General features: G+C 37.6%; 1 protein-coding gene across 3 annotated transcripts in view; it reads right to left on the reverse strand.

Annotated features, from left to right (window-relative positions):
* The window catches only part of PCCA (propionyl-CoA carboxylase subunit alpha), a 417,324-nt gene that overhangs the window by 159,910 nt on the left and 235,094 nt on the right, over window positions 1-22,320 (reverse strand). For all 3 annotated transcript variants that reach the window (XM_032402683.1, XM_032402681.1, XM_032402682.1), the window contains one exon: window positions 22,206-22,314. In XM_032402683.1, the coding sequence (XP_032258574.1) occupies window positions 22,206-22,314 (109 nt within the window). The remainder of the gene's footprint in view (window positions 1-22,205; window positions 22,315-22,320) is intronic.

The raw sequence follows: 22,320 nt of genomic DNA on the forward strand, positions 1-22,320 counted from the left end.
GAGATCACTGACCTTGTCTTGGACAAAATTCAGAAACTGGCCGGCCAATGCATGGTCTTCAAAGCTTCCTGGTTTTCCACAGCTATGGAGGGGGGACTGGTTCCGGCTCACCTCCCTTCTGATGGAACATCTCTCTGTCGATTATGGCAAGAAGTCCAAGCTAGAGTTCTCCATTTACCCAGCCGTGCCCTCTGTTCCTGCCCCCGGTTTCCACAGCTGTAGTTGAGCCCTACAACACCATCTTCACTACCCACACCACCATGGAGCACTCTGATTATGCCTTCATGGTAGACAACGAGCCCATCTATGACATGTCATAGAAACCTCAATATTGAATGTCCAACCTACACTCACCTAAATATGTTAATAGGTCAAATTGTGTCCTCCATTACTGCATCCCTCAAAGTTGATGGATTTCTGAACGTTGATCTGACAGAATTCCAGACCAGCCTGGTTCCCTAGCCCTATATCCAATTCCCTCTAGTCACATATGCCCCCGTTATCTTTGCTGAGAAAGCCACCATTAACAGCTTTCCGTAGCAGAGATCACCAATGTGTGCTTTGAGCCAGCCAACCAGACAGTGAAATGTGACCCATGCCATGATAAATACATGGCTTACTGCCTGTTGTACTGTGCCTACATGGTTCCCAAAGATGTCAATAGTGCCCTTGCCACCATCAAGACCAAGCATACCATCCAGTGTGTGGGCCTATGCGCCACTGGCTTCAAAGTGGGCATTAATCACCAGCCTCCCGCTATGGTACCTGGTGGAGACCTGGCCAAAGTACAGTTAGCTGTGTGCATGGTGAGCAACACCACAGCCACTGCTGAGGCCTGGGCTCGCCTGGACCACAAGTTTGACCTGATGTACGCCACGTGTGCCTTTTTCACTGGTATGTGGGTGAGGGCATGGAGGAAGGAGTGTTTTCGGGGCCCATGAGGACATTGCTGCCCTTGAGCAGGATTATGAGGATGGTGTGGATTCTGTTGAAGGAGAGAGTGAAGGAGGAGGAGAGGAAAACTAAAGTTAAAAATGTCACAAAGGTGCTGCTTTAACAGGGAAGCTTATTCTATTTTGAACATTGAGAAGTTGTGCTCTGATCAGTTAATCTGTATGTAGGAGTGTCTATTTTCATATACAATTACTGACTTATGCTTTAAAACACAATGCTTTGTTACAGACCCAAGCTGTCCATTTCTCTGATCAGTTTAAATAAAGTACTCCCTGTCAAACGGAAAAAAAAATCGTTTTGTAAATTCCTTAAGACTTCCTACGTATAAGATCATGTCATTTGGAAATATAGTTTTGTTTCTTCCCCATCTTAACACTTTTTATTTTTCTTGCCAAACTAGCCTAGGAACTCCAGTACAATGCTGAAAAAAAATTAACAGACATCCTTGTCTTATTCCTGATCCTAGGGAGAAAACATTCAGTCATATACCATTAAATATAATATTAGCTGCAGGTTTTTCAGAAATGGCCTTTATCAGGATGAGGAAGTTCCCTTCTATTCCTAATCAGCTGAGTGGTTTTTATCATAAAAGGCTGTTGGATTTTGTCAAATTTTTTTTTTTTTCCCTGCATTTGAGATAATCCTGTGATTTCTGTCCTTTATTAATATGGTTTATTACACTGATTTTTGGATGTTAAGCCAACTATGTATTCCTAAGACAAATCTCACCTGGTTACAGTGTATAATCATTTTATATATTCCTGGGTTCCATTTGTTTGTATTTTGTGGAGGACTGCTGCATTAACATTTATGAGGGATTTTGGTCTCTAGTTTCCTTTTCTCATAACATCTTTAACTGATTTTAGGGTCATGGTAATATTGCTCTCATAGAATGAGTTGCAAATTTTTCCCTTTTCTATTTTTGGGAGAGTTTGTAAGGAATTGGTATTAATTCCCTTCTAAATACCTCACTGAATTCACCGGTGAAGTCTTCCAGTCCCAGGCTCTTCTTTCTGGGAAGTTTTGTGATGATGGATTCAGTCTGTTTCAGGTCTATGCAGGTTTTCTATTTCCTCTTGATTCCGTGCCCGTAGCTTGCATCTTTCCAGAAATTTCTCCATTTTATAAGTTGCCAAATTTGTTGGCATACAACTGTTCAGGTTATTTCCTTATAATCTTTTTAATTTCTGTAAGGTCCATATGCATACCTCCTCTTTCATTACCAACTGTAACAACTGGAGTCTTTCTCTCTTGGGCAGTCTATGTAAAGGTTTGCGTTTCTGTTGATCTGCCCAAGAACCAAATTCTGCTTTTACTAATCTCCTTTACTTTCTATTCTCTATTTATTTCCATTTTAATTTTTAGTATTTCCTTCCCTCTGCTTGCTTTGGGTTTAGCCTGCTCTTTTCCTATTTTCCTACAGTGGAAGATGAGGTGATTGGTATCTTTCTTCTTTTTTAAAATACGTGTTTATAGCTCTAAAATTTCCTTCTAAACACTATTTCAATGCATCTCATAAGTTTTTGGATACTGTGTTTTTGTTTTCATTCATTTCAAAATATTTTCTAATTTCTCTTGTAATTTCTCCTTTAACCTACTTGTTATTTAGGTTAATTTCCACATATTTATGAATTTCCTTAAGTTGCATATTCTACTGCTGTTGCTTGGACTGGCCTATAGATAACGTATTGGGTCTATTTGGTTTATAGTGTTTTTCAAGTCTTCTACTTCCTTGTTGATCTTGTCCAATTGTTCTATAACCATTAGTGAAAACGGGGTACAACAGTCCACAACAATTGTGTTATTTGGTACATAAATTATCACTTTTATAGCTTTCTGATAGACATTTGTAACATTATAAAATCTCTTTGTCTCCAATAACAATTTTTGTCTTAAAATTATTTTGTCTGGGGGCACCTGGGTGGCTCAGACAGTTGGGTGTCTGCCTTTGGCTCAGGTCATGATCCCAGGGTCCTGGGATCAAGCCCCGCATCAGGGTCCCTGCTCAGCGGGGGGCCTGCTTCTCCCTCTCCCTCTGCCTGCCACTCCCCCTGCTGTGTTCTGTCAAATGAATAAATGAAATCTTTAAAAAAATTATTTTGTCTGATATTAGCATTAGTAATAACAAAATTAGTATTACAAATATTTGTCTGATAACCCTATCCTATTTTCAACCTATTGTGTCTTTGAATTTAAAGTATATCTATTATGGAAAGCATTCAGTTTGATCTTGTTTATCTTGCCATTTGCAACGACATGGATGGCACTAGAGAATATAATGCTAAGTGCAGTAAGTCAGGGAAAGACAAATACCATACGATTTCACTCATATGCGGAATTTAAGAAACAAAACAAATGAGCAAAGGGAAAAAACAGAGACAAACCAAGAAACAGACTCTTAACTATAGAGAACTGATGGTTACCAGAAGGGAGGGGGTGGGGGAATGCGGATTAAAGATGATGATGAAAACTAAATAAATGGATAGAAAAATTTAAAAATAATGTCTATTGTAGAAAGCATATACTTTGATCTTGTTTTTTATCCATTCTGCCAATCTGCCCTTGACTTGCATGCTTAATCGCTTTACGTTTAATATACTCAAGTAGGATTTACCTCTCTCATTTTGATTTTTGCTCTTTATATATGTCTTTTTTGTTCTCGATTCATCCATTACTGCCTTCTTTTATTTTTCTAGTGTACCATTTTAATTCCCTTGATGTTTCATTTACTACTTTAAAAAAAAAGATTTTATTTATTTGACAGTGAGAGAGACAAAGAAAAAGAGGGGGAGAGCACAAGCAGGGGGAGCGGAAGAGGGAGAAGCAGGCTCCCCACTGAGCAGGAAGCCCAATGCAGAGCTCAATCCCAGGACCCTGGGATCATGACCTGAGCTGAAGGCAGACGCTTAACCAACTGAGCCACCCAGGCGCCCCTCATTTACTACTTTTAAAAGCTATTTTCTGGGCGCCTGGGTGGCTCAGTTGGTTAAGCGACTGCCTTCGGCTCAGGTCATGATCCTGGAGTCCCTGGATCGAGTCCCGCATCGGGCTCCCTGCTCGGCAGGGAGTCTGCTTCTCCCTCTGACCCTCCCCCCTCTCATGTGCTCTCTCTCATTCTCTCTCTCTCAAATAAATAAAATCTTTAAAAAAAAATAAAAAATAAAAAAAATAAAATAAAAGCTATTTTCTTAGTGGTTACCCTAGGGATTACAATTAGCACCTTAGGTTTAAACACATAGTTTGGATTAATGCTAACTCAACTGCAATATCATACAGGAAATCTGCTCCAATATATCTTGCTTCCTCCACCCTCATCTGTCCTATTGTCATATAAATTTCATCTGTATATATTGTGCACCTATCAACTTAGAATTATAACTATTGCATTATGCAGTTATCTTTTAAATCAGAAGAAAAAAGATGTACAAAGTAAAAACACATTTCCACGGTCTTTTATGTTTACTGATGTAGTAATCTTTAACCACTTTATTACTTCATGTGTATTTAAGTTTCTGTTTAGTGTCCTTTCATTTCACCCTGAAGAACTTCATTTCATACTTCTTGTAGAGTAGGTCTGCTAGCAATGGATTCCTCTTGGGTGTTGTTTACCTGGGAATGTCTTAATGTCTCCTTCATTTTTAAAGGATAGTTTTGCTGGATATAGAATTCTTTGGTGGCATTCTTTTTTTGTTTTTGTTTTTCTTCAGCACTTTATATATATACCATCCTATTCTCTTCAGGGCTCCATGGTTTCTGATGAGATGTTAACTCCTAATCTTATTGAGAATCCCCCTTTCACTGGATGAGTCATTTTTCTCTTGCTGCTTTTAAGATTCTGTTTGGTTTTTCACCATTTGACAATGATGTGTGTAGATATAGATCTTTTTGAGCTTCTCCTAGTTTACCAAGTTTCTTGAATGTACAGATTAATGTTTTTCATGAAATCTGAGATGTTTTTTGCTCTTTTTTAAGTAAGCTCTACACCCAAAGTGGAGCTCAAACTCATGACCCTGAGATCAAGAGTCACATGCTCTACCTACTGAGCCAACCAGGCACCCCTGGCTATGATTTCTTTAAATCTTCTTTCCATCCCTTTATCTTTTTTCTCTTCGCCTTCTGGGACTCAGCATGTATGTCAGTACATGTGATGGTATCCCATAGGTCTTTGAAGCTCTATTCATTTTTCTTTCTATTCTTCACACTAGATAATCTCAATTAATGTATTTTCAAAATTGCTGATAGTTTCTTTTGCCAGCTCAAACCTACGGTTGAGTCCTCCCTAGTGTACTTTTCATTGTAGGCATTGTATTTTCATCTCTAGAATTTTTATCAGTATTTTCTATTTAGTGAGACACGGTTGCCATTCTGTTCTTTAATTCTTTATATCTGGCTTCCTTTAGTCCTTTGAATATATTTTTAACAGGTTATTTAAGGTTATTGCATAATAAAGCACAACATTTGGGCCCCCTCCTGGACAGTTACTATTGATTTTTTAACCTGTAAAAGGAACATACTTCCACATTTCTTTGCATGTTTTGTAACATTGTACTGAAAACTGGACACTGACATAATATTGCTAACCTGCAAGTGAGATTCCTTTCCCTCACCAGGACAAGCTGCACTTCTCCTCTAGCAGTCTTCAGAATTATTTTCTGTTTAATGTCTACCTATCCCATTACACTTTAAGCTTCCTACAGGGCAGGAATTGTTATTACTCTAAGCCCCAGCAACTTATCACAAGGAGTGCTATTTGTTCCTTTTGGAATAATCTAGTAACTCTAACTCTGAAGGTAAAAAGTTATTATCATTAAAATATATATTCAGGAATTTATTGTACCAAAAGAAAGTGACCTTTGTGAGGTAGAAGGCCAGGACACTGGTCATCTAGACCATCCAGACCTAGATTCAGGGCAATTCATTACACATGAGCACTCAAGGTATGAAATTAGTCTGACACACTGTGAGAAGCCAGAAATTCCAAAAATACTAAATCAATTTTTTAAGTAAAATAAAAAGACAGTTTAAAAGAAAAAAATGGGCAGCTTAATTCAGAGTTTATCCTATAGATTAATGTGAGAACTTTAGTGATTACATAAGGGAATATTAGGATACTTAAAGAGCTACTATGCTAATATTTTTTTAAATTAACAGTGCTTTCAGACAACATGGATTACTAATCCCTGTTCTTTTCTTACACATTTCTTTGTATTTCTTAGAATATTACAAATTTCATAAAATTTATTCACAGAACAAAGTTCACGGAAACTGTTATTTCAAATAAAGATGGAAAGCAGGTCTATAAAGAGAAACTCAAGTCTATTCAATTCAAAGAATCAAGATCTAAACATTCATTTTTCATCTTTACTAATCTATCATTATTAGATTTCTTTTAAAGAAAAAGTAGTACAGGCATACCTTGTTTTATCGTGCTCTGCTTTATACTTCACAGATACTGCATTTTTTTTTTTTTAAACATATTGAAGGTTTGTAGCAATCCCGCTTCAAGCAAGTCTATCAAAACCACTTTTCCATTTGCTCACTTTGTGTCTCTGTCGCATTTTGGTAATTACCACGGTATTTTAAACTTTTTCATTATTAGATTTGTTACAGCGATTTGTGGTCAGCAATTATATAGCTCGCTGAAAGCTCAGATGATGGTGAGCATTTATTTGGCAATAAAGTAATTTAAAGTATGGTGTGTACATGCTTTCTTTAGACACAGTGCTTTGCATGCTTAACAGACTACAGTATAGTATAAACATAACTTTTATTTGCACTGGGAAACCAAAAAATTTGACCAGCTTTACTGTGAGATTTACTTTATTGTGGTAGTCTAGAACCAAACTCACAGTATCTCTGAGGTGTGCCCGTACTCAAGTAAATGTATAAATAGCTGTTAAGGAACACAGGGCCCAAATCAATCTCCTAGAAGAATCTTTTAATCTCATTCTGGTAGATTCCCTCATCCATCATCAAATAATAAATCATTATAGTATATATATTTAAAGCACACACACACACACACACACACACACACACACACAAATAGAGAAAAGAACATTATATTGAAAAATTAAGTCTTACCTTCAAAAGATATATTTTTCTATTTGCACCAATTCCATTGCCCTTTTAAATGTTTACTTCTCTGACAAATCTCTCTAAATCTCCTTTAAATCCTCTTTTGGAACAAGGTTAAACATAAATATATATAAATATTCCTCCATTATCTACAGAAAATTGCCTTACACAGATTGGCTAACTTGGATTTTTAATAATAATCGTTGAATTATGTAAATTAATCATTTGACATTTTACTATGAATGTAGTGATGGTGTTGATTTAGTTTCAATTCAAAAATCAAGGATTTTATTATCCTTTAAAACATATCCAGAGTTCAAAGTTTTTAAGGGGGGTTAAGCAAAATGCAAACATTTAATGCAACATTAAGCATGTGAAATAAAAACTTGATTGCCTAAAGAAAGCATGCTATGCTGTTACCCTGGTGACAGGTTAAAAAAGGGATTGTGAGCTGAATAGCTGTATGATATGAAATTAAAATGTTTCACATTGAACAATCCAAAATGAATCGGGAAAGGTTAGAGTAGAGGAAAGAGAAATCAATTCTCCAATGGCAGTGGTGAATGGAAAAGAAGTATGAATAGGATTTGTCGGTGGGGCGCAACAGCTGCCAAATATCCTGCAGCCAAAGAATTACAACAACACTGATGAAGTGTGCGAGAGCTTCTGGAATCATTGCAGGGAACAGAGAAATTCTCCTACAATAATGAGGCTATTCTGTCTTCTGTTCAGCTGTTATAGCGGAATCAAAGAAAAAATATTTTTAAATGTAATATTTAGCAAGAAAAATGTATAAATAAGACATCTTAGCCACTTAGTATTATGTGCTTAACCTCACGTAGATTTCTAAATCATCCAGGACGTACTCAGATTAAGTAACTAAAAACAGCATAACAGAGATAGTAAAAAGTAAGCAAGCTTAAAGGCTAATGACTGAATTAACATTTTCTCCTTTTTGCTGCTTTTAGGAGACTTATTTGCTCAAATGAAAGTAGGTATTTCCAAAGGCATACTATGGCTATGTATGTCTGTGAACATACACCCAAAGTACTGTTGTTTTAATTATATAGTCAGGAGAACTTCATTGTCATAATGAAGCCGCTTACCTGAGGGCATATATGAAACAACTCTGATATAAAGCTGTATTTTATTGTCATAGATGGTATAAGTGTGTTAACAATTTGATATGTCCTTTTAAATTCAGAGACATTTAAGTAAACGAACTCACTGCAACTGTACAATACTTGCTTCTCCTTGGCAACTATTTTCACATGGCTGCTTTATTCTGTTTCTTTCCCCAGCTATCTTTCAATGCTTATGGTATTTTAAAACCTCAAACCTTGATCATCTAACTGAAAACTTAATAATTGGTGAGTGAATTATAAATCTACAACCAGGAAAGGAAGGAAGGAAAAAAAAAAACATAATTGCATGTGTCAGGTAAAAATCACTAAAAAATTGATTCTCTATTTTATCAGGAAGCCAGAGGAGGAAAGAAAATACAATACGAGTATGATTCAAGTGAATGTAACTTTCCACTGTGCTACTCTGGCTACCAGGGAAACCCAGGGCAGGCTCTGTAGCCAGTCAATGCCCCTGATACATTCTACTGAGGATCAGCTCCCGGGGTGGTGAGAAACGGACTCCACACACCCGGAGTGATCTCCCCTAAAAGCCAACACTACATGTTTTAAAACCTTTCAGGCTAAAGTCTTTTCATCAGAGTTATCGTTGGCCACAGTGAAGGAGTTCCTGTTCCTGAGTCTTTCACCTCCGCTCAAATCTCAAGAGAGGGACTAGAAGCTTTAAGTAGAAACCAGAAAGTCAAAGGGTCTTGTTTGACCTCATGCAATTCACTTAGGATCAGCGCCGGAAAAAAAGAAAAAAAAAAAACGTCAGGAATCATTCGATCCAACACTGCCATTTCTCAGAGGAGGAAACTGGAGTCAAAAGTTGAAGCATTTGTACAGAGACTTGCACCACCTGTTTACTGGGTAGTGGTGCTGGGACCAAAATCCAGAGTCCTGACGCCTCATTCAGTGCTCGTTCCACTGCACATGCCAAGCACCGACATCTCAGTGCCCACTGAAGGAGCCAAAAGAACCAAAGATGATATAATTTTACCAGCCAAACTGACTGAATAGAGGGACGGCCATAAATAAGCCAGACAGAATTCCTGGTACACATCTGCGGTGTTTAAGACATGTGGGGTACACAATCTCACTGCACTGCAGGGACCCTAATATCACATATCCTAATTGAAATTAATTCTCTGGATTTATCAATTTTACAAGAAAACAAGGTTTCCTATTCTATGTTCATTTTTTCCAAGCTACTAATGTTGTACAGTCTTTGAAAACCACTTTTTCAAAAAACTATTTAATACAGAGAAATGTTGACAAGATGCTTAAAAAAAAAAAAAAAAGACATCCTTTCAAGCAGAATGGCCCATTTTCTGTAAAATCAAAATAAGACGTTACAAGCACATATATTTTAAAAAGGCAAATCCTGGGGCGCCTGGGTGGCTCAGTCATTAAGCGTCTGCCTTCAGCTCAGGTCATGGTCCCAGGGTCCTGGGATTGAGCCCCGCATCGGGCTCCCTGCTCCGTGAGAAGCCTGCTTCTCCCTCTCCCACTCCCCCTGTTGTGTTCCCTCTCTCGCTGTCTGTCAAATAAATAAAAATTTAAAAAAAAAAAAAAAAAGGCAAATCCTTCTACGAGGTGCTGGAACTTACAATCTCCAATTTTCTCTCTTCCCACTTGTTCTCGAACCCCCTTCAATCCACCTTGAACCACCACTTCCCACACAACATTTTCTCACACTGCCCTGGTTTCAAGGTCCCCTATGACCTCCACATTGTTAACTTCAATAGTCAGCAGTCACTCTTCAAATGTGCTGTATTTCAGTTGAACACCTCTGCCTCCTTGAACCCTTTCTGCACTTGGCTCTCTGAACTCCCTCCCTCCCAGACTATTTTCTGCCTATCTCCACTGCTGTTCCTTCTCAGCCTCTCTCGCCGGATCGGCCTCACCTTCCCGACCTCCTAGTGTGGAGTGTCCCAGGGCTCAGGCCTAGAACCTTGAGGCCTAACCAGTTTCCTGGCTTCCCCTCTTTCCCGCTTAGAGTCATTTACAACACTGCGGCCACAATGCCCTTGTTACTACATACAGTACAAGTTCTTCTCCGCTCAAGACTCTGCAGTGCCTCCCCATGTCACTCGGTGAAAACCCAAGGCCTTCCAACAGCCCACCCAAACCAACGCCAGCTCTACTACTGCACAGCTTCCTCACTCTTCTCACTACAGTGGCCTCCTTGCTATTTGTCAAACCAGCAGGGCATACTTTGACCTCAGGGGCTTTGTGGGGTTTTTTGGTTTTCTTTTTTTAAGATTTTATTTCTAAGTAATCTCTACACCTAACGTGGGGGCTTGAACTTATAACCCCGAGATCAAGAGCTGCATGCTCTACCAACTGAGCCAGCCAGGCACCCCAATCTCAGGGGCTTTGCATTTGCTTTCTTCTCTCATGGGAAGGTTCTTCTTCCAGATATTCATGTGACTCGCTCCCTTCCTCCATTAGATCTCTGCTCTAAAGTTAATCTTCACATCCTGCTAATCTTTCCTGCCAACCACTTCCCTGTGATCCAAATTAAAACTCCAACTACCCCACCATCCACCTCCAGGATAATGTATAGCCCTTCCCTGTTTTATCACCAAAATATTTATCATTATTATTATTATCATATCACACAGCTTAATGACCTGTTTTGTCTATCTACCATCTGCTTAAATGTAAGCTCAATGGGGACAGGATTTTTTTTTAAATCATTTTGTTCCCTGCTAAATTATCTACATTTTCTAACTCAACTCTTATAATGACCAATAGATGATATTAAAAGAAATGTGATTATACTTAATATCTGTATATGATTCTCTTATTCAAAATGGAATGGAAAAACACATCCTTAATACAAGAAAAAAATACTTCTTACGAATTGCTAACATATCTCGATATTGAAACACTCAAGGCACTTCAGTTAGTAAAAAATAAAACAAGCATGCATTATGGCCATTATCCTTGAAATGGAATCTTTGTCATGAGAAATTCTAAAAAAGAAAATTGGGCAAGGATAGCTAGAATTAAATGGGCATATTATTTTATAGCTCATTTGACATTGACAAAAACTCTTTAAGATCTACTATTATCTCCACGATTACAGATGAGGAAACAGAGTTCAAAACAAATTAAATAATTTATACTAAGATAATAGTGAGGGACTGGCAGAACCAGGGGAAATCCAAGTCTCTGGCACAAAAGCCTTTGGTTTGGTTTTGTTTTTTTTTAAGATTTTATTTATTGACACAGAGAGAGAGGCAGCCAGAGAGGGAACTCAACCAGGGGGAGCAAAAGAGGGAGAAGCAGGCTCCTGGCCGAGCAGGGAGCCTGATGCGGGCTCGATCCAAGGACCCTGGGATGACCTGAGCCGAAGGCAGACGTTTAACGACTGAGCCACCCAGGCGCCCCTAAAAGCTTTTGCTCTTAAACTTGAAACTGTACTGGAAGTTCTAGTAGAAAGGAAGGCATTGAGTAATTGGAAAATGTGGTGGTCACTTTAGTTGATTACTCAACATCTATTTCACACCAGAAAATTAATCCAAGACAACCATGATAATCCAATTCCCTTTGCAGTGACTGACTTCGTGACGGACAGTTTTACTTCTGTCAATAGGAACTGAGAAGCAGCTGGTCGGGAAACAGTTGGGAAAGGTGTCCTCACTTAGAGACAGACATAATCCTCGGAACCTTATCTAGATTTGACTCCTGAAACTTCTACAGCTATCCCAACACAGCCTTATGAAAAAGCCACAGAGAGAAGAAAGTGAGGCTAAGAGAATGTGGCATTAGCAGATGAACATACTGAGCTTTGTCTTTTCTCTCCTCTGAGCTTCCTGTTCACTGTGAGGTGAGAACTGTTGTCAGTCTGAATAGGGGTTTCTGTTACCTGTACCCAGAAGCATCCCAAGTGATTCAGAAGGTTATAGGATTGCCCCTCTTGAAATCAAGTAAAAAAGTATTATAATAGGTTTTTTAAGTTTAGGAAGAAGAATTATTACAAAAAATGCAACTAGTAAAGTAATCAAACTCACGGTAACAGAAAGAATGGTGGTTGCCAAGGGCTTGGGGGAGAAGAAAGAGAAGTCATTCAATGAGGGTGGAATTTCAGTTCTACAAGATGAAAACCTTCTAGAGATTTTTTTTTTAAAGATTTTATTTATTTATTTGACAGAGAGAGCACAGAGTGGTAGACAGAGGGAGAAGGAGAAGCAGGCTCCCTGCTGAGCAGGCAGCCCGATGCGGGGCTCGATCCTAGCACCCTGAGATCATGACCTGAGCCGAAGGCAGACGCTTAACGACTGAGCCACCCAGGCGCCCCAAAACCTTCTAGAGATCTGTTGCACAATACTGTGCATATAGTTAACATGAATGTACTGTATACTTAAAAATAGTTAAGTTGGTATGGTTAAGATGATAAATTCTGATGTTATTGTTTAATTCAAAAACAGAAATACAAATATCATTAGCTTCTCTTTACCAAATCAGTAATCATTTTAAAAATGAGAAAAAGATCCCGTCCATAATACAACATACAAACAACCTAAGAATAATGACACAAAGACATAAGCTAAGAATAACAAGAAATCGAGCCTTACAATAAAAAATTATAAAGCTTTGATGAGGGAAACAAAGAGACTTTGATAAATACAGTCATATATTTTTTGAAAAACTTCAACGTTTGAGGTTTATCCTACCCAAACTTACTATAACTTGAAGGCAATTCCAATATCAAAGTGCCTTCAAAGCTCAGCTAGAAGAATGATCAATAAATTTTAGAAGAAAATAATAAATTATTAATATAAGGATAGAATGACAAATGAAAATAAAGAGAAAAATTTGGAAATTAGACCATAATATATTTTAAGAATTTTGCATAGGTTCAATGTAACATTTATAATGAATAAGGAAAGGATAGACAAGTGAATAAATGGAACTAATTCTAACAAAACAAAGAAAAAGAGACAAACCAAAAAAGAGACTCTTAACCATAGAGAACAAGAGGGAAAGTGGGTGAGGGGATGGGTGAAATAGGTGATGGGGATTAAGAGCACACTTATCATGATGAACACTGAGTAATGTATGGAATTGTTCAATCACTATATTGTACATCTGAACCTAATTTAACAATGTATATTAACTATACTGGAATTAAAATTTGAAACAATGGAACTGATTCTACTGGTTAACTATATGAAAAAGTAAAATTAGATCTCAACTTCATATCACCCTACAAAATAAATCTGAAATATGAAATACTAGTGTAATAGAGGAAAACTACAAAAGAATGGAAAAAGAATTCAAACAAGTACTTGATATAATCTTAGGTTTTTTAAAGAAAAATGCAAAATAAAAAACCACAAAGCAAAAGAATGATCTAAGTAACATTAAAAACAAACCCTATTGGTGTCCCATTTGCTGGACTGTAATACAAGGCATCTCATTTATTTCACTGAAGAGAATTAGACCCCAAATTCTACTTTCTTGTCATATTTATACCTGCCTGATATAAACAAAGGCATTTCTTATTCTTGATGGTTTTTGCTTATCTATAAAGCATTTCCTTGGTTTCGTACTACAATATAGAATTCATTTTTTATTTCTTTAGAACAAATTAGGTAAAAGAATTATTGAAACATAATTACACAGGATCAATTATTCTCACAAAAACTTTATGAAACAGTACAGAATATACACTATTCCCATTTTGCTGGTGAACTTAAGCTTAGAGTAAAGTAACATACCTAAGGTCACATTACTAATAAATGGTATAGTTATGACTAAATACCAGACTTCTAATTCTAAGTTCTAGTTTTTTCCACTAAACCACAGAATGTATTTATGTAACATATGCATACCTACTTAGATGGGGGAAGGGTGCACATGCACAAGTCACACAAGTGAAAGAAAGAAGGAAAGAGGAAAGAGAAGGGAAAGAGAAAGGAGGGCAGCAGGGAAAAGAGAAGGGAGAGGAGAGGAAGGGGAGTGAGAGAAGGAGAGGGTATGTAAGCATACACACCCTGTTACTGACTGAATGTTTGTGCCCTCACTCCAAAAACTCCTGTGTTGAAGTCTAATGCACATTGTGATGGTATCTGGAGGAGGGGGCTTTGGGAGGTATTAGGCCATGAGACTAGAGCACTCATGAACAGGATTATGCCCTTGTAAGAGGAGGCCGGAGAGCTAGCTTGCCTTCTTTCCACCATGTAAGGATGTAAGAAGTAGGCTTTCAGCAATTTAGAAGAGAGCCCTCACTGGAACCCAGACAGGGAAGCACCCTGATTTTGGATTTTCAGCCTCCAGGGCTGTGACAAATGTTTGTTATCTAAGCTACCCAGTCCATGGTAACTTGCAAGTGTGGCTCAAACTGACTGAGACACTCATGTATATTTTTGTCTTGCTACCCTTAGACATATAAAGAGATACTACTTTGAGGAATTGGTTGGAATATCTTATAAATAAAAGGCTGCCAAATCACAATGAAGAAACCCATTTATAACCTACAAATAAGTGAATTCCAAATGAATTAAAGAGTTTGATGTTGCTGATTTTCTCAATAGTTCACATGTAAGTGTTTAGGAATTTAAAGATTTATTTATTTATTTTAGAGAAAGAGAGAAAGATACAGAGAGCATGAGCAGGGGAGGGGTTGGGGGGAGAGAGAATCCTCGAGCAGACTCGCACTTAGCGCAGAGCCTGACATGGGGCTTGATTCCAGGACCCCATAGATCTTGATCCGAGCCGAAATCAAGACTTGGCCACTCAACCGACCGAGCCACCCAGGTGCCCCATAAGTGTTTAGGAAGTTGATGAACACGTTCTCTGGGAAATGGTGAAAAGTACTTCTAAAGAAAGAAAATGAAGCAAACAAGCAAAAAGAAGCCAAGAAAATTGGATGAATTTATTATGTATCTGCAGTAAAAAAAAAAAAAAAATACTTTTATAAAACCCAGGGAATCAACATTTACTTTGAAACACCTTAAAATAGCTTTAATATATAAAAACAGATGATACTTCCCACATCCGGGACCTCAGTGTAGCTTAGCCTTGAGGACTGACATCTAAACAGAAGTCAAGGGCTTACTCTTAGCCACACACACATACACACACACACACCCCCCACCAACTTCTTATAATAGACAATGTAAGTGAATGCAAAACAGTCCTCTGCTACGGAAGAGATGTGGTCACCAGCCATTCTACCACCAGGAAAGTTGGCACAGCTCTCCCTAGAACTAATAATCATTACATGACAAATTAGGTGGCTTAACAGATAATAATCATGGATTTAGGAAATATAAGTGAAAAAGCGTAAAAAAGGCTAGAGAACTCCTTGCTTAGCTACCAGATCGAACAAAAGAAAGCAACAGGTGCAGAAATCACCGTGGGAACGGCGGAAGTACAGAAGTTCAGAGAAAGCACGTGGGCTTCCCACTAGCACCCGAGAAGCCTGGGATGGCAGAAGGGGACATGAAAGGGCAGCGCTCAGAAAAGTCACTCCTGACCTGTGAACAGCATTTGGATCTAAGGAAAACAGGCATCTTGAGCAAAACTAAGTGAAAGATTACTGAAAGGGACGAAATTGTTTCCTTGACTATTTTTTCTTCTCATCATTACCTGTTAGTGCAACAAATTATTAAAGCAAACCACAATGCTGACAAAATCACTTTAGCTTCAAATAACATGAAGTGATTGTTTAACACCACTTTCAAGGATTCATTTCTGTCAATAGCAGTGCTTTGGAATAATTATCATGTACTTATGTAAAAACTTAATTGTGTTTGCCAAATCTATTTACGGTCATCCTAAGAAAAATTGCTATTATTTCTGACATTAACTTTGTTTTGCTTTGTTTTTTTCTAAAATGCACTGCTATCTTCTTATTATCCAAATACTATGGGTACGTATCATCAGTGTCTTTTTCCAAGTCATAAATGATGAAAGAGTAAAATCCATAGAGATACTGGGAAAATAAGATCAGCAGGAAGGAAGGGCTGCGGGCTACTGGATTTGGAAGCATAAACATTACATGAGCACACCCATGACTGAGCAATGTGCAGCCACACCTGGAGGCTGACTCTTAGACTCCATTCCCAAGCCAATAATGAAAACACGCTTCCTAAGCCAAAATGTAAAGATTCGATCACCTAACATTAGCTTTGATGTCAGAGACCTTTTCAGCAAACTAGCAAAAATAACTTAGATTCACTTTACCTAAGTAAGATTATACTGTCAAACAAATCAATATATTTTGCTAGATGTTACAGATCTCTGTTGTCATGGATAGTACCTATTTCACAATAAGCTGGTTTACTAAATAAGTTCCACAGAAAATAAACTCATGAAAAACAAATCATCATTATATAGGTAAGACATGCACAATTATCTACATAACTGAACTTCTGGCCCATATATATCATCACTATAATTTTTTCCAACTTTTAAAGGGTAATGAGGGGCGCCCGGGTGGCACAGTTAAGCAGAGGACCCTTGGTTTCGGCTCAGGTCATGATCTCAGGGTCGTGAGATCAAGCCCTGAGTCAAGTCCCGTGACAGACTCTGCACTCAGCAGGGAGTCTGCATGAGATTCTCTCTCATTCTCCCTCTCCCTCTGCCCTCCTGCTCACACATGCTCTCTCTAAAATAAATAAATCTTTTTTAAAAATTAAAAAAAAAAAGGGTAATGAATTCAACAGTAATATATAGAGGAGGAAGAGGATTCTCGGATGATGGTAGACTAGGAAGCACCAGGAATGTCTCCCCACCTAGATGACAATTACACTGGCAGGATTTCTCTGATTACTAGTTTGGAACTCCAGTCCAATCCAGCTTAAAAATTTCAGGGGAAAAGGTGGATGGTAAACTGCAATCAATTTGGTCAATTTCAGCTCTTAGTCCAGTGGCAGCTACTCATCCCCGCATCCCCAGCCAGCGGCAGGAAGCTGTGCATGTGTTCCTGAAGCAGCTTACACACAGCCTGTGGAAGCCAGGGTGGGCAGAAAAAGGACCTGTCCTCCAAATACTGGGGATCTGTGCTATGATACCCAATTCCTGTTCTGATCACAGAGGTACAGGAAAAAAGGTGGGAAGCCATTGCTACTGCACCTCCTCCCACTGTTGCAAGCCCCACTCCCTCTGCCTGAAGTGACTTCCAGGGGATTTAAAGGGTCAGTTCCCCCATTTTCCTTCGTTTTTTGCTTTTTTCCCCCTTTCAGAAGCCAGACATTAAAGACTAAGACATTCAAAAATGGCTGCATTTATGAGGAAAATTGGAGAGTGAACACACATGCACAGGGAAATGCTCAGAAAATACCTGGGAAGACCTTACATTTATACCTCAGGCTGATCATTGGTAAGAGACAGCCCCCAACATGCCGAAATAACAACAACAACAACAACAACAACAACAGAGTAAACCTTGAGGAAGGAGGAGAATCTGATTTCCAGAGTCACCACATTATTAGATTCAAATGTCCAGTGTTCAACAACAACAACAACAAAAATCACAAATCATATATAGAAACAGAAACAGAAAAGTTTGGCCTTCTCAAGGAAAAAAGATTAGCAAAATATGACCATGAAAAAGACTTACTGGTAGATATAGTAGACAAAAACATTAAAACAACCCTCTCTTAAAGATGCTCAAAAAACTCGGGGCGCCTGGGTGGCTCAGTCCATTAAGTGTCTGCCTTCAGCTCAGGTCATGATCCCAGGGTCCTGGGATCGAGCCCCAGGTCAGGCTCCTTGCTTAGTAGGGAGCCTGCTTCTCCCTCTCCCTCTGCCTGCCATTCTCCCTCCTTGTGCACTCTATCTCTCACTCTCTCTCTCTCTCTCTCTGTGTCAAATAAATAAATAAAATCTCAAAAAAATGCTCAAAAAAACTAAAGAAAGATATGGAGAAAGTCAAGAAAACAATATGTAAACAAAATGAAAATAATAGAGATTAAAAACCTAGACAGAAAAAAAAAAAAACCTAGAAGGAAATTAAAAAATTCTAGAGCTAAACAGTACAATAACTGAAATGAAAAACTCACTAGAAGGCTTCAAAGGCAGATTTGAGCAGGCAGAAGAATCAGCCAACTTGAAGACAAGACAAGAAAAATTCTCGAGTATAAAGAACAAAGTTTGAAAACAGAGCCTAAGGGTCCTGTGGGATACCAGAAAGCCAACCAATGTACACATCATGGGAATCCCAGAAAGAAAGAGAGAGAAAAGGGGGTAGAGAAAATATTTGAATAACGGCTGAAAACTTCCCAAATTTGATGATAGGTATGAATATAAACATTCAAGAAGCTTGGGGCACCTGCGTGGTGCAGTTGGTTAACCGGCCAACTCCTGGTTTCGGCTCAGGTCACGATCTCAGGTTCCTGAGATCAAGCCCTGTGTCAGGCTCTATGCTCAGCATGCAGTCTGCTTCAGATTTTCTCTTCCTCTGCCACTTCCATTCATGCTCTCCCTCCTCTCTTTCATATATAAATAAATAAATGTTAAAAAAAAAAAAAAAACACCTCAAGAGTGGCTGCACCAGCTTGCATTCCCACCAACAGTGGCTCAATGGACTCAAGTCACATGAACTCAAAGACCCACACCAAGATACATTACTTTCAAAAGCCAAAGATAAAGAGAAAATCTTGAAAGTATCAAGAGAGAAGCAAATCATCACATACAAGGGATTCTCAATAGATTGTCAGATTTTCATCAGAAACTATGGAGTCCAGAGGCAGTAGGCTGATATATTCAGTGTTAAAAGGAAAAAAAGAAACCAAAATAAACAGTCAACCAAGAATCCTAACAAAAAACTAGATTAAGACATTAAAACTGGAAATTAAGAGATTCCCAGATAAACGAAAGCTGAGGCAGTCTGTGACCACCAGACCTGCCCGACAATAAATGGTACAGGCAGCAGTCTTGCAAGGTTGAAATGAAAGGGCACTAGACAGTACCAGGAAGCCACACGAATAAATAAGTACCTCAGTAAAGGTAAACACATGAACTATTATAAAAGCTAGTATTATTTTAACTTTGGTTTCATACCCACATTTTGTTTTCTACATAATTTAAGAAAGTAATACATTTAAAATAATTATTGGTTTATGGTTTATGGTTTGGGGCACAGAATGTATAAAGATGTAATTCTGTGACATCAACACTTGCACCTAGGGAACCACTGATCTTCTTCCTGTCTCTATACTTTTGCCTTTACCAGAAATTTCAAATAAAGTTATAGATTATATAGTCTTCTTGAACTGGTTTCTCTCTCTCAGCGTGACTTACTTTTCAGATTTTTGCATGGTGATGCATGTATCAGTACTTCTTTCTTTTTTACTGCTAAATAGTATTCCATTATATGGATATATCACAATTATTTATCCACTTACCACTTAATGTACATTTTACTTGGTGTGTGTTAGTGTAGCACTGTGATTTTAATTTGTATTTCCTCTGACAATGCTGAAAAACTTTTTCATGAATTTGTCACATTCATATAACTTCTTTAATAAAGATCTTCTATTTTTTTATTAGGGTGTCTGGCTTATTTTTGAGTTTTAAAAATTATTTATACATTACAGACTCAAACCCCTTATATATATATTTATTTATATATATCTATATATCTCTGAATACATTCTGCCATTTGCTATACTGTTTCATAATTTTCTCAGTGGTATCTTTTGAAGAGCAAAAGTTTGCCATGTTTTAAATTCTGTAATGAAAATTTTAAATATGCTTCTAAAGACTAGGGAATAAAAGATATTTGCAATGTAATACTACAATTAAAAAAATAGAATTCAAACTATATTCTCAGTATGACTCTATGTAAGGTTTATATATGCTACATGTATGTATCTCTATAAATATACACACACATATATACTTAGAAGGGAATACATCAAAATGTGAAAAAGTGCTTACTGAAGAGTTTGTGGGATTACAGGTAATTTTTATTCTTTTTCTTTTTAAACCTTTTTCAGATTCTTCCCAGTGCAAGTCAGCACTCTCTGAAAATGACCTGAATACATTTCTTAAAGATCAAACCAGTTCATCATCAGCTACACTCAGGGCTTCAGAAATGATCAAGGTCAAATAACATCTGAAGGTAATCAAGATATGAATACTATATTTATCAAAAGAAAAAATACAAGGTATGATTCTCGTTTTAAAACAAAAGCTAGACACATGTACCTCCTAAACATCCCTGTCCCAACAGAGTTTGATGGAAACAAACTATAATGATGGAAGGTTCTTTCTACTGCTCAATTCAGTAGCCACTAACCACCGTAAGGCAATGGCTGGTGACTATACAAACAGTGGCACTGAACATGCCTGAGAAACTGAAATTTTAATTAAAGTAAGCACACATGGCCAGTGGCTACCACACTGGTCAGCACAACTTTAGGGGGAAAAAACCAACCAGATTCATGTCTTTACTGCCCATTCTCCTCCTCCTTCCAGTCATTCAGTAATTTACTGATATTCTATAATCTCTCATTTCTCCCTAAACATCTATCAAATCATAGCTTAAAAAAGATCATATATTATTCCACTAATGGGTATTTACCCAAGGGAAATGAAAACACTAATTCAGAAAGATATATGAACCCCTATACTTATGGCAGCATTATTTACAATGACCATTTCCTTCATTTATATACATAAGAGAGATGGGCAGGGGGAGGGAGAGAGGGAGTGAGTATTACTTGGCCATAAAAAAGAATGAGATCTTGCCATCTGCAATAACATGCATGGACCTAGAAGGGATTATGCTAAGTAAAATAAGTCAGACAAAGCAAGATTTCACTATGTGTGGATTCTAAAAACCAAAACAAACAGCAGAAACAGACCCATATATATAGAGAACTGATGACTGCCAGAGGGAAGGGGTTTGAGGAGGGGGGGAGGGGCAAAATGGGCGAAGGGGAGGAGGAGGTACAGGTTTCCAGTTATGGAATGAGTAAGTCCATATGAAAGGTACAGCATATGAATTATAGTCAGTGGTACTCTAATAGTGTTATATGATGACGGATGGTAACTATGTTTATGGTGAGCATCACAAAGTAAAGAGCTGTCTGTCAAATCACTATGTTATACACTGGAAACTAACGTAACATTGTGTGTCAGCTATACTTCAATAAAAAAAAAAGTGGGAAAAAAAACTCATACATTAAGCTTCCTATACATTCTCTTGAGAATGAGAACAAATGAAGAGTACCAATTACTCCAAGATTTTCTGAGTAAAACCAGTAAAACCAGTAAAACCCAATTTACTTTTCCTCTACCTAATTCTTCAAGGGTAATCTGAGTTTCTGATCAGAGCTGCTCAGTCACCTGCCATCTTTTTTCTTTTTATCTTTGTTCTTCCTCTTGTGGAAAAGCAAAAAGAATGGAAAAGAAGTTGAAGTGACACAATTTTATCAACAACATCACTCTAGCAAGTAATAAATAGACTGTACTTGCTAAAGCAGGATTACGCTAGCAAGAACACAGACATATATAATAAGTTATCCTGTCATTTAGAGGTATTAATGTCATGCTGACTTTGTTTCCGCTTGCCCTGGTATAAAGCATGTTTTTTCTTTCACTTACATTACTAGGAAGCTAAAAAGTATACTTAGGGCTCACAAATAACTAACTTAACCTGGTGTTAATTCCTTCTGGTATCTTATGAGTTTTATATATATAGGTATATATATGTATTTTAACTGCTCAGAGTCAATCCTAGTTTTTTGTACTCTAACACTTTTTAAAACTTTGTTCAAGATTAACAGTTATAAAACAGAATACAAATTGCTTAAACAGATATTCCATGAGGTTTCAGAATATCTTCTTACCTCTAATAATGTCCAAGTTAAAGGGGCCAAGATCCTTTTTTTCTGAATTAAAAAAAAATCATTTGAAAAAACAGAAACAATATCATTTTTAAACACTGTGATTGTATTATGCTTCTCCGAACACAAGATTCAAAATTAAGATCAGTCACATCTTTTATTAGCTATTTCCTATTCTGATTAGATTATCAGTGTTTTTCCTCCCATTTATGCTGTTTTAAATGATCTAACATACCTTGCATTTCCATGTTCTTGAAAATGTTGTGCTCTTAATTGGAATGCCACGAACAATGATGATGCTATTGCCAATAATTGGTTTCTCTCACTCTCTGTTAACTTGTGTCCTAAGG

This window comes from Phoca vitulina, unplaced genomic scaffold (assembly GCF_004348235.1).
Source record: "Phoca vitulina isolate PV1807 unplaced genomic scaffold, GSC_HSeal_1.0 scaffold5, whole genome shotgun sequence".
Classification (NCBI taxonomy): domain Eukaryota; kingdom Metazoa; phylum Chordata; class Mammalia; order Carnivora; family Phocidae; genus Phoca; species Phoca vitulina.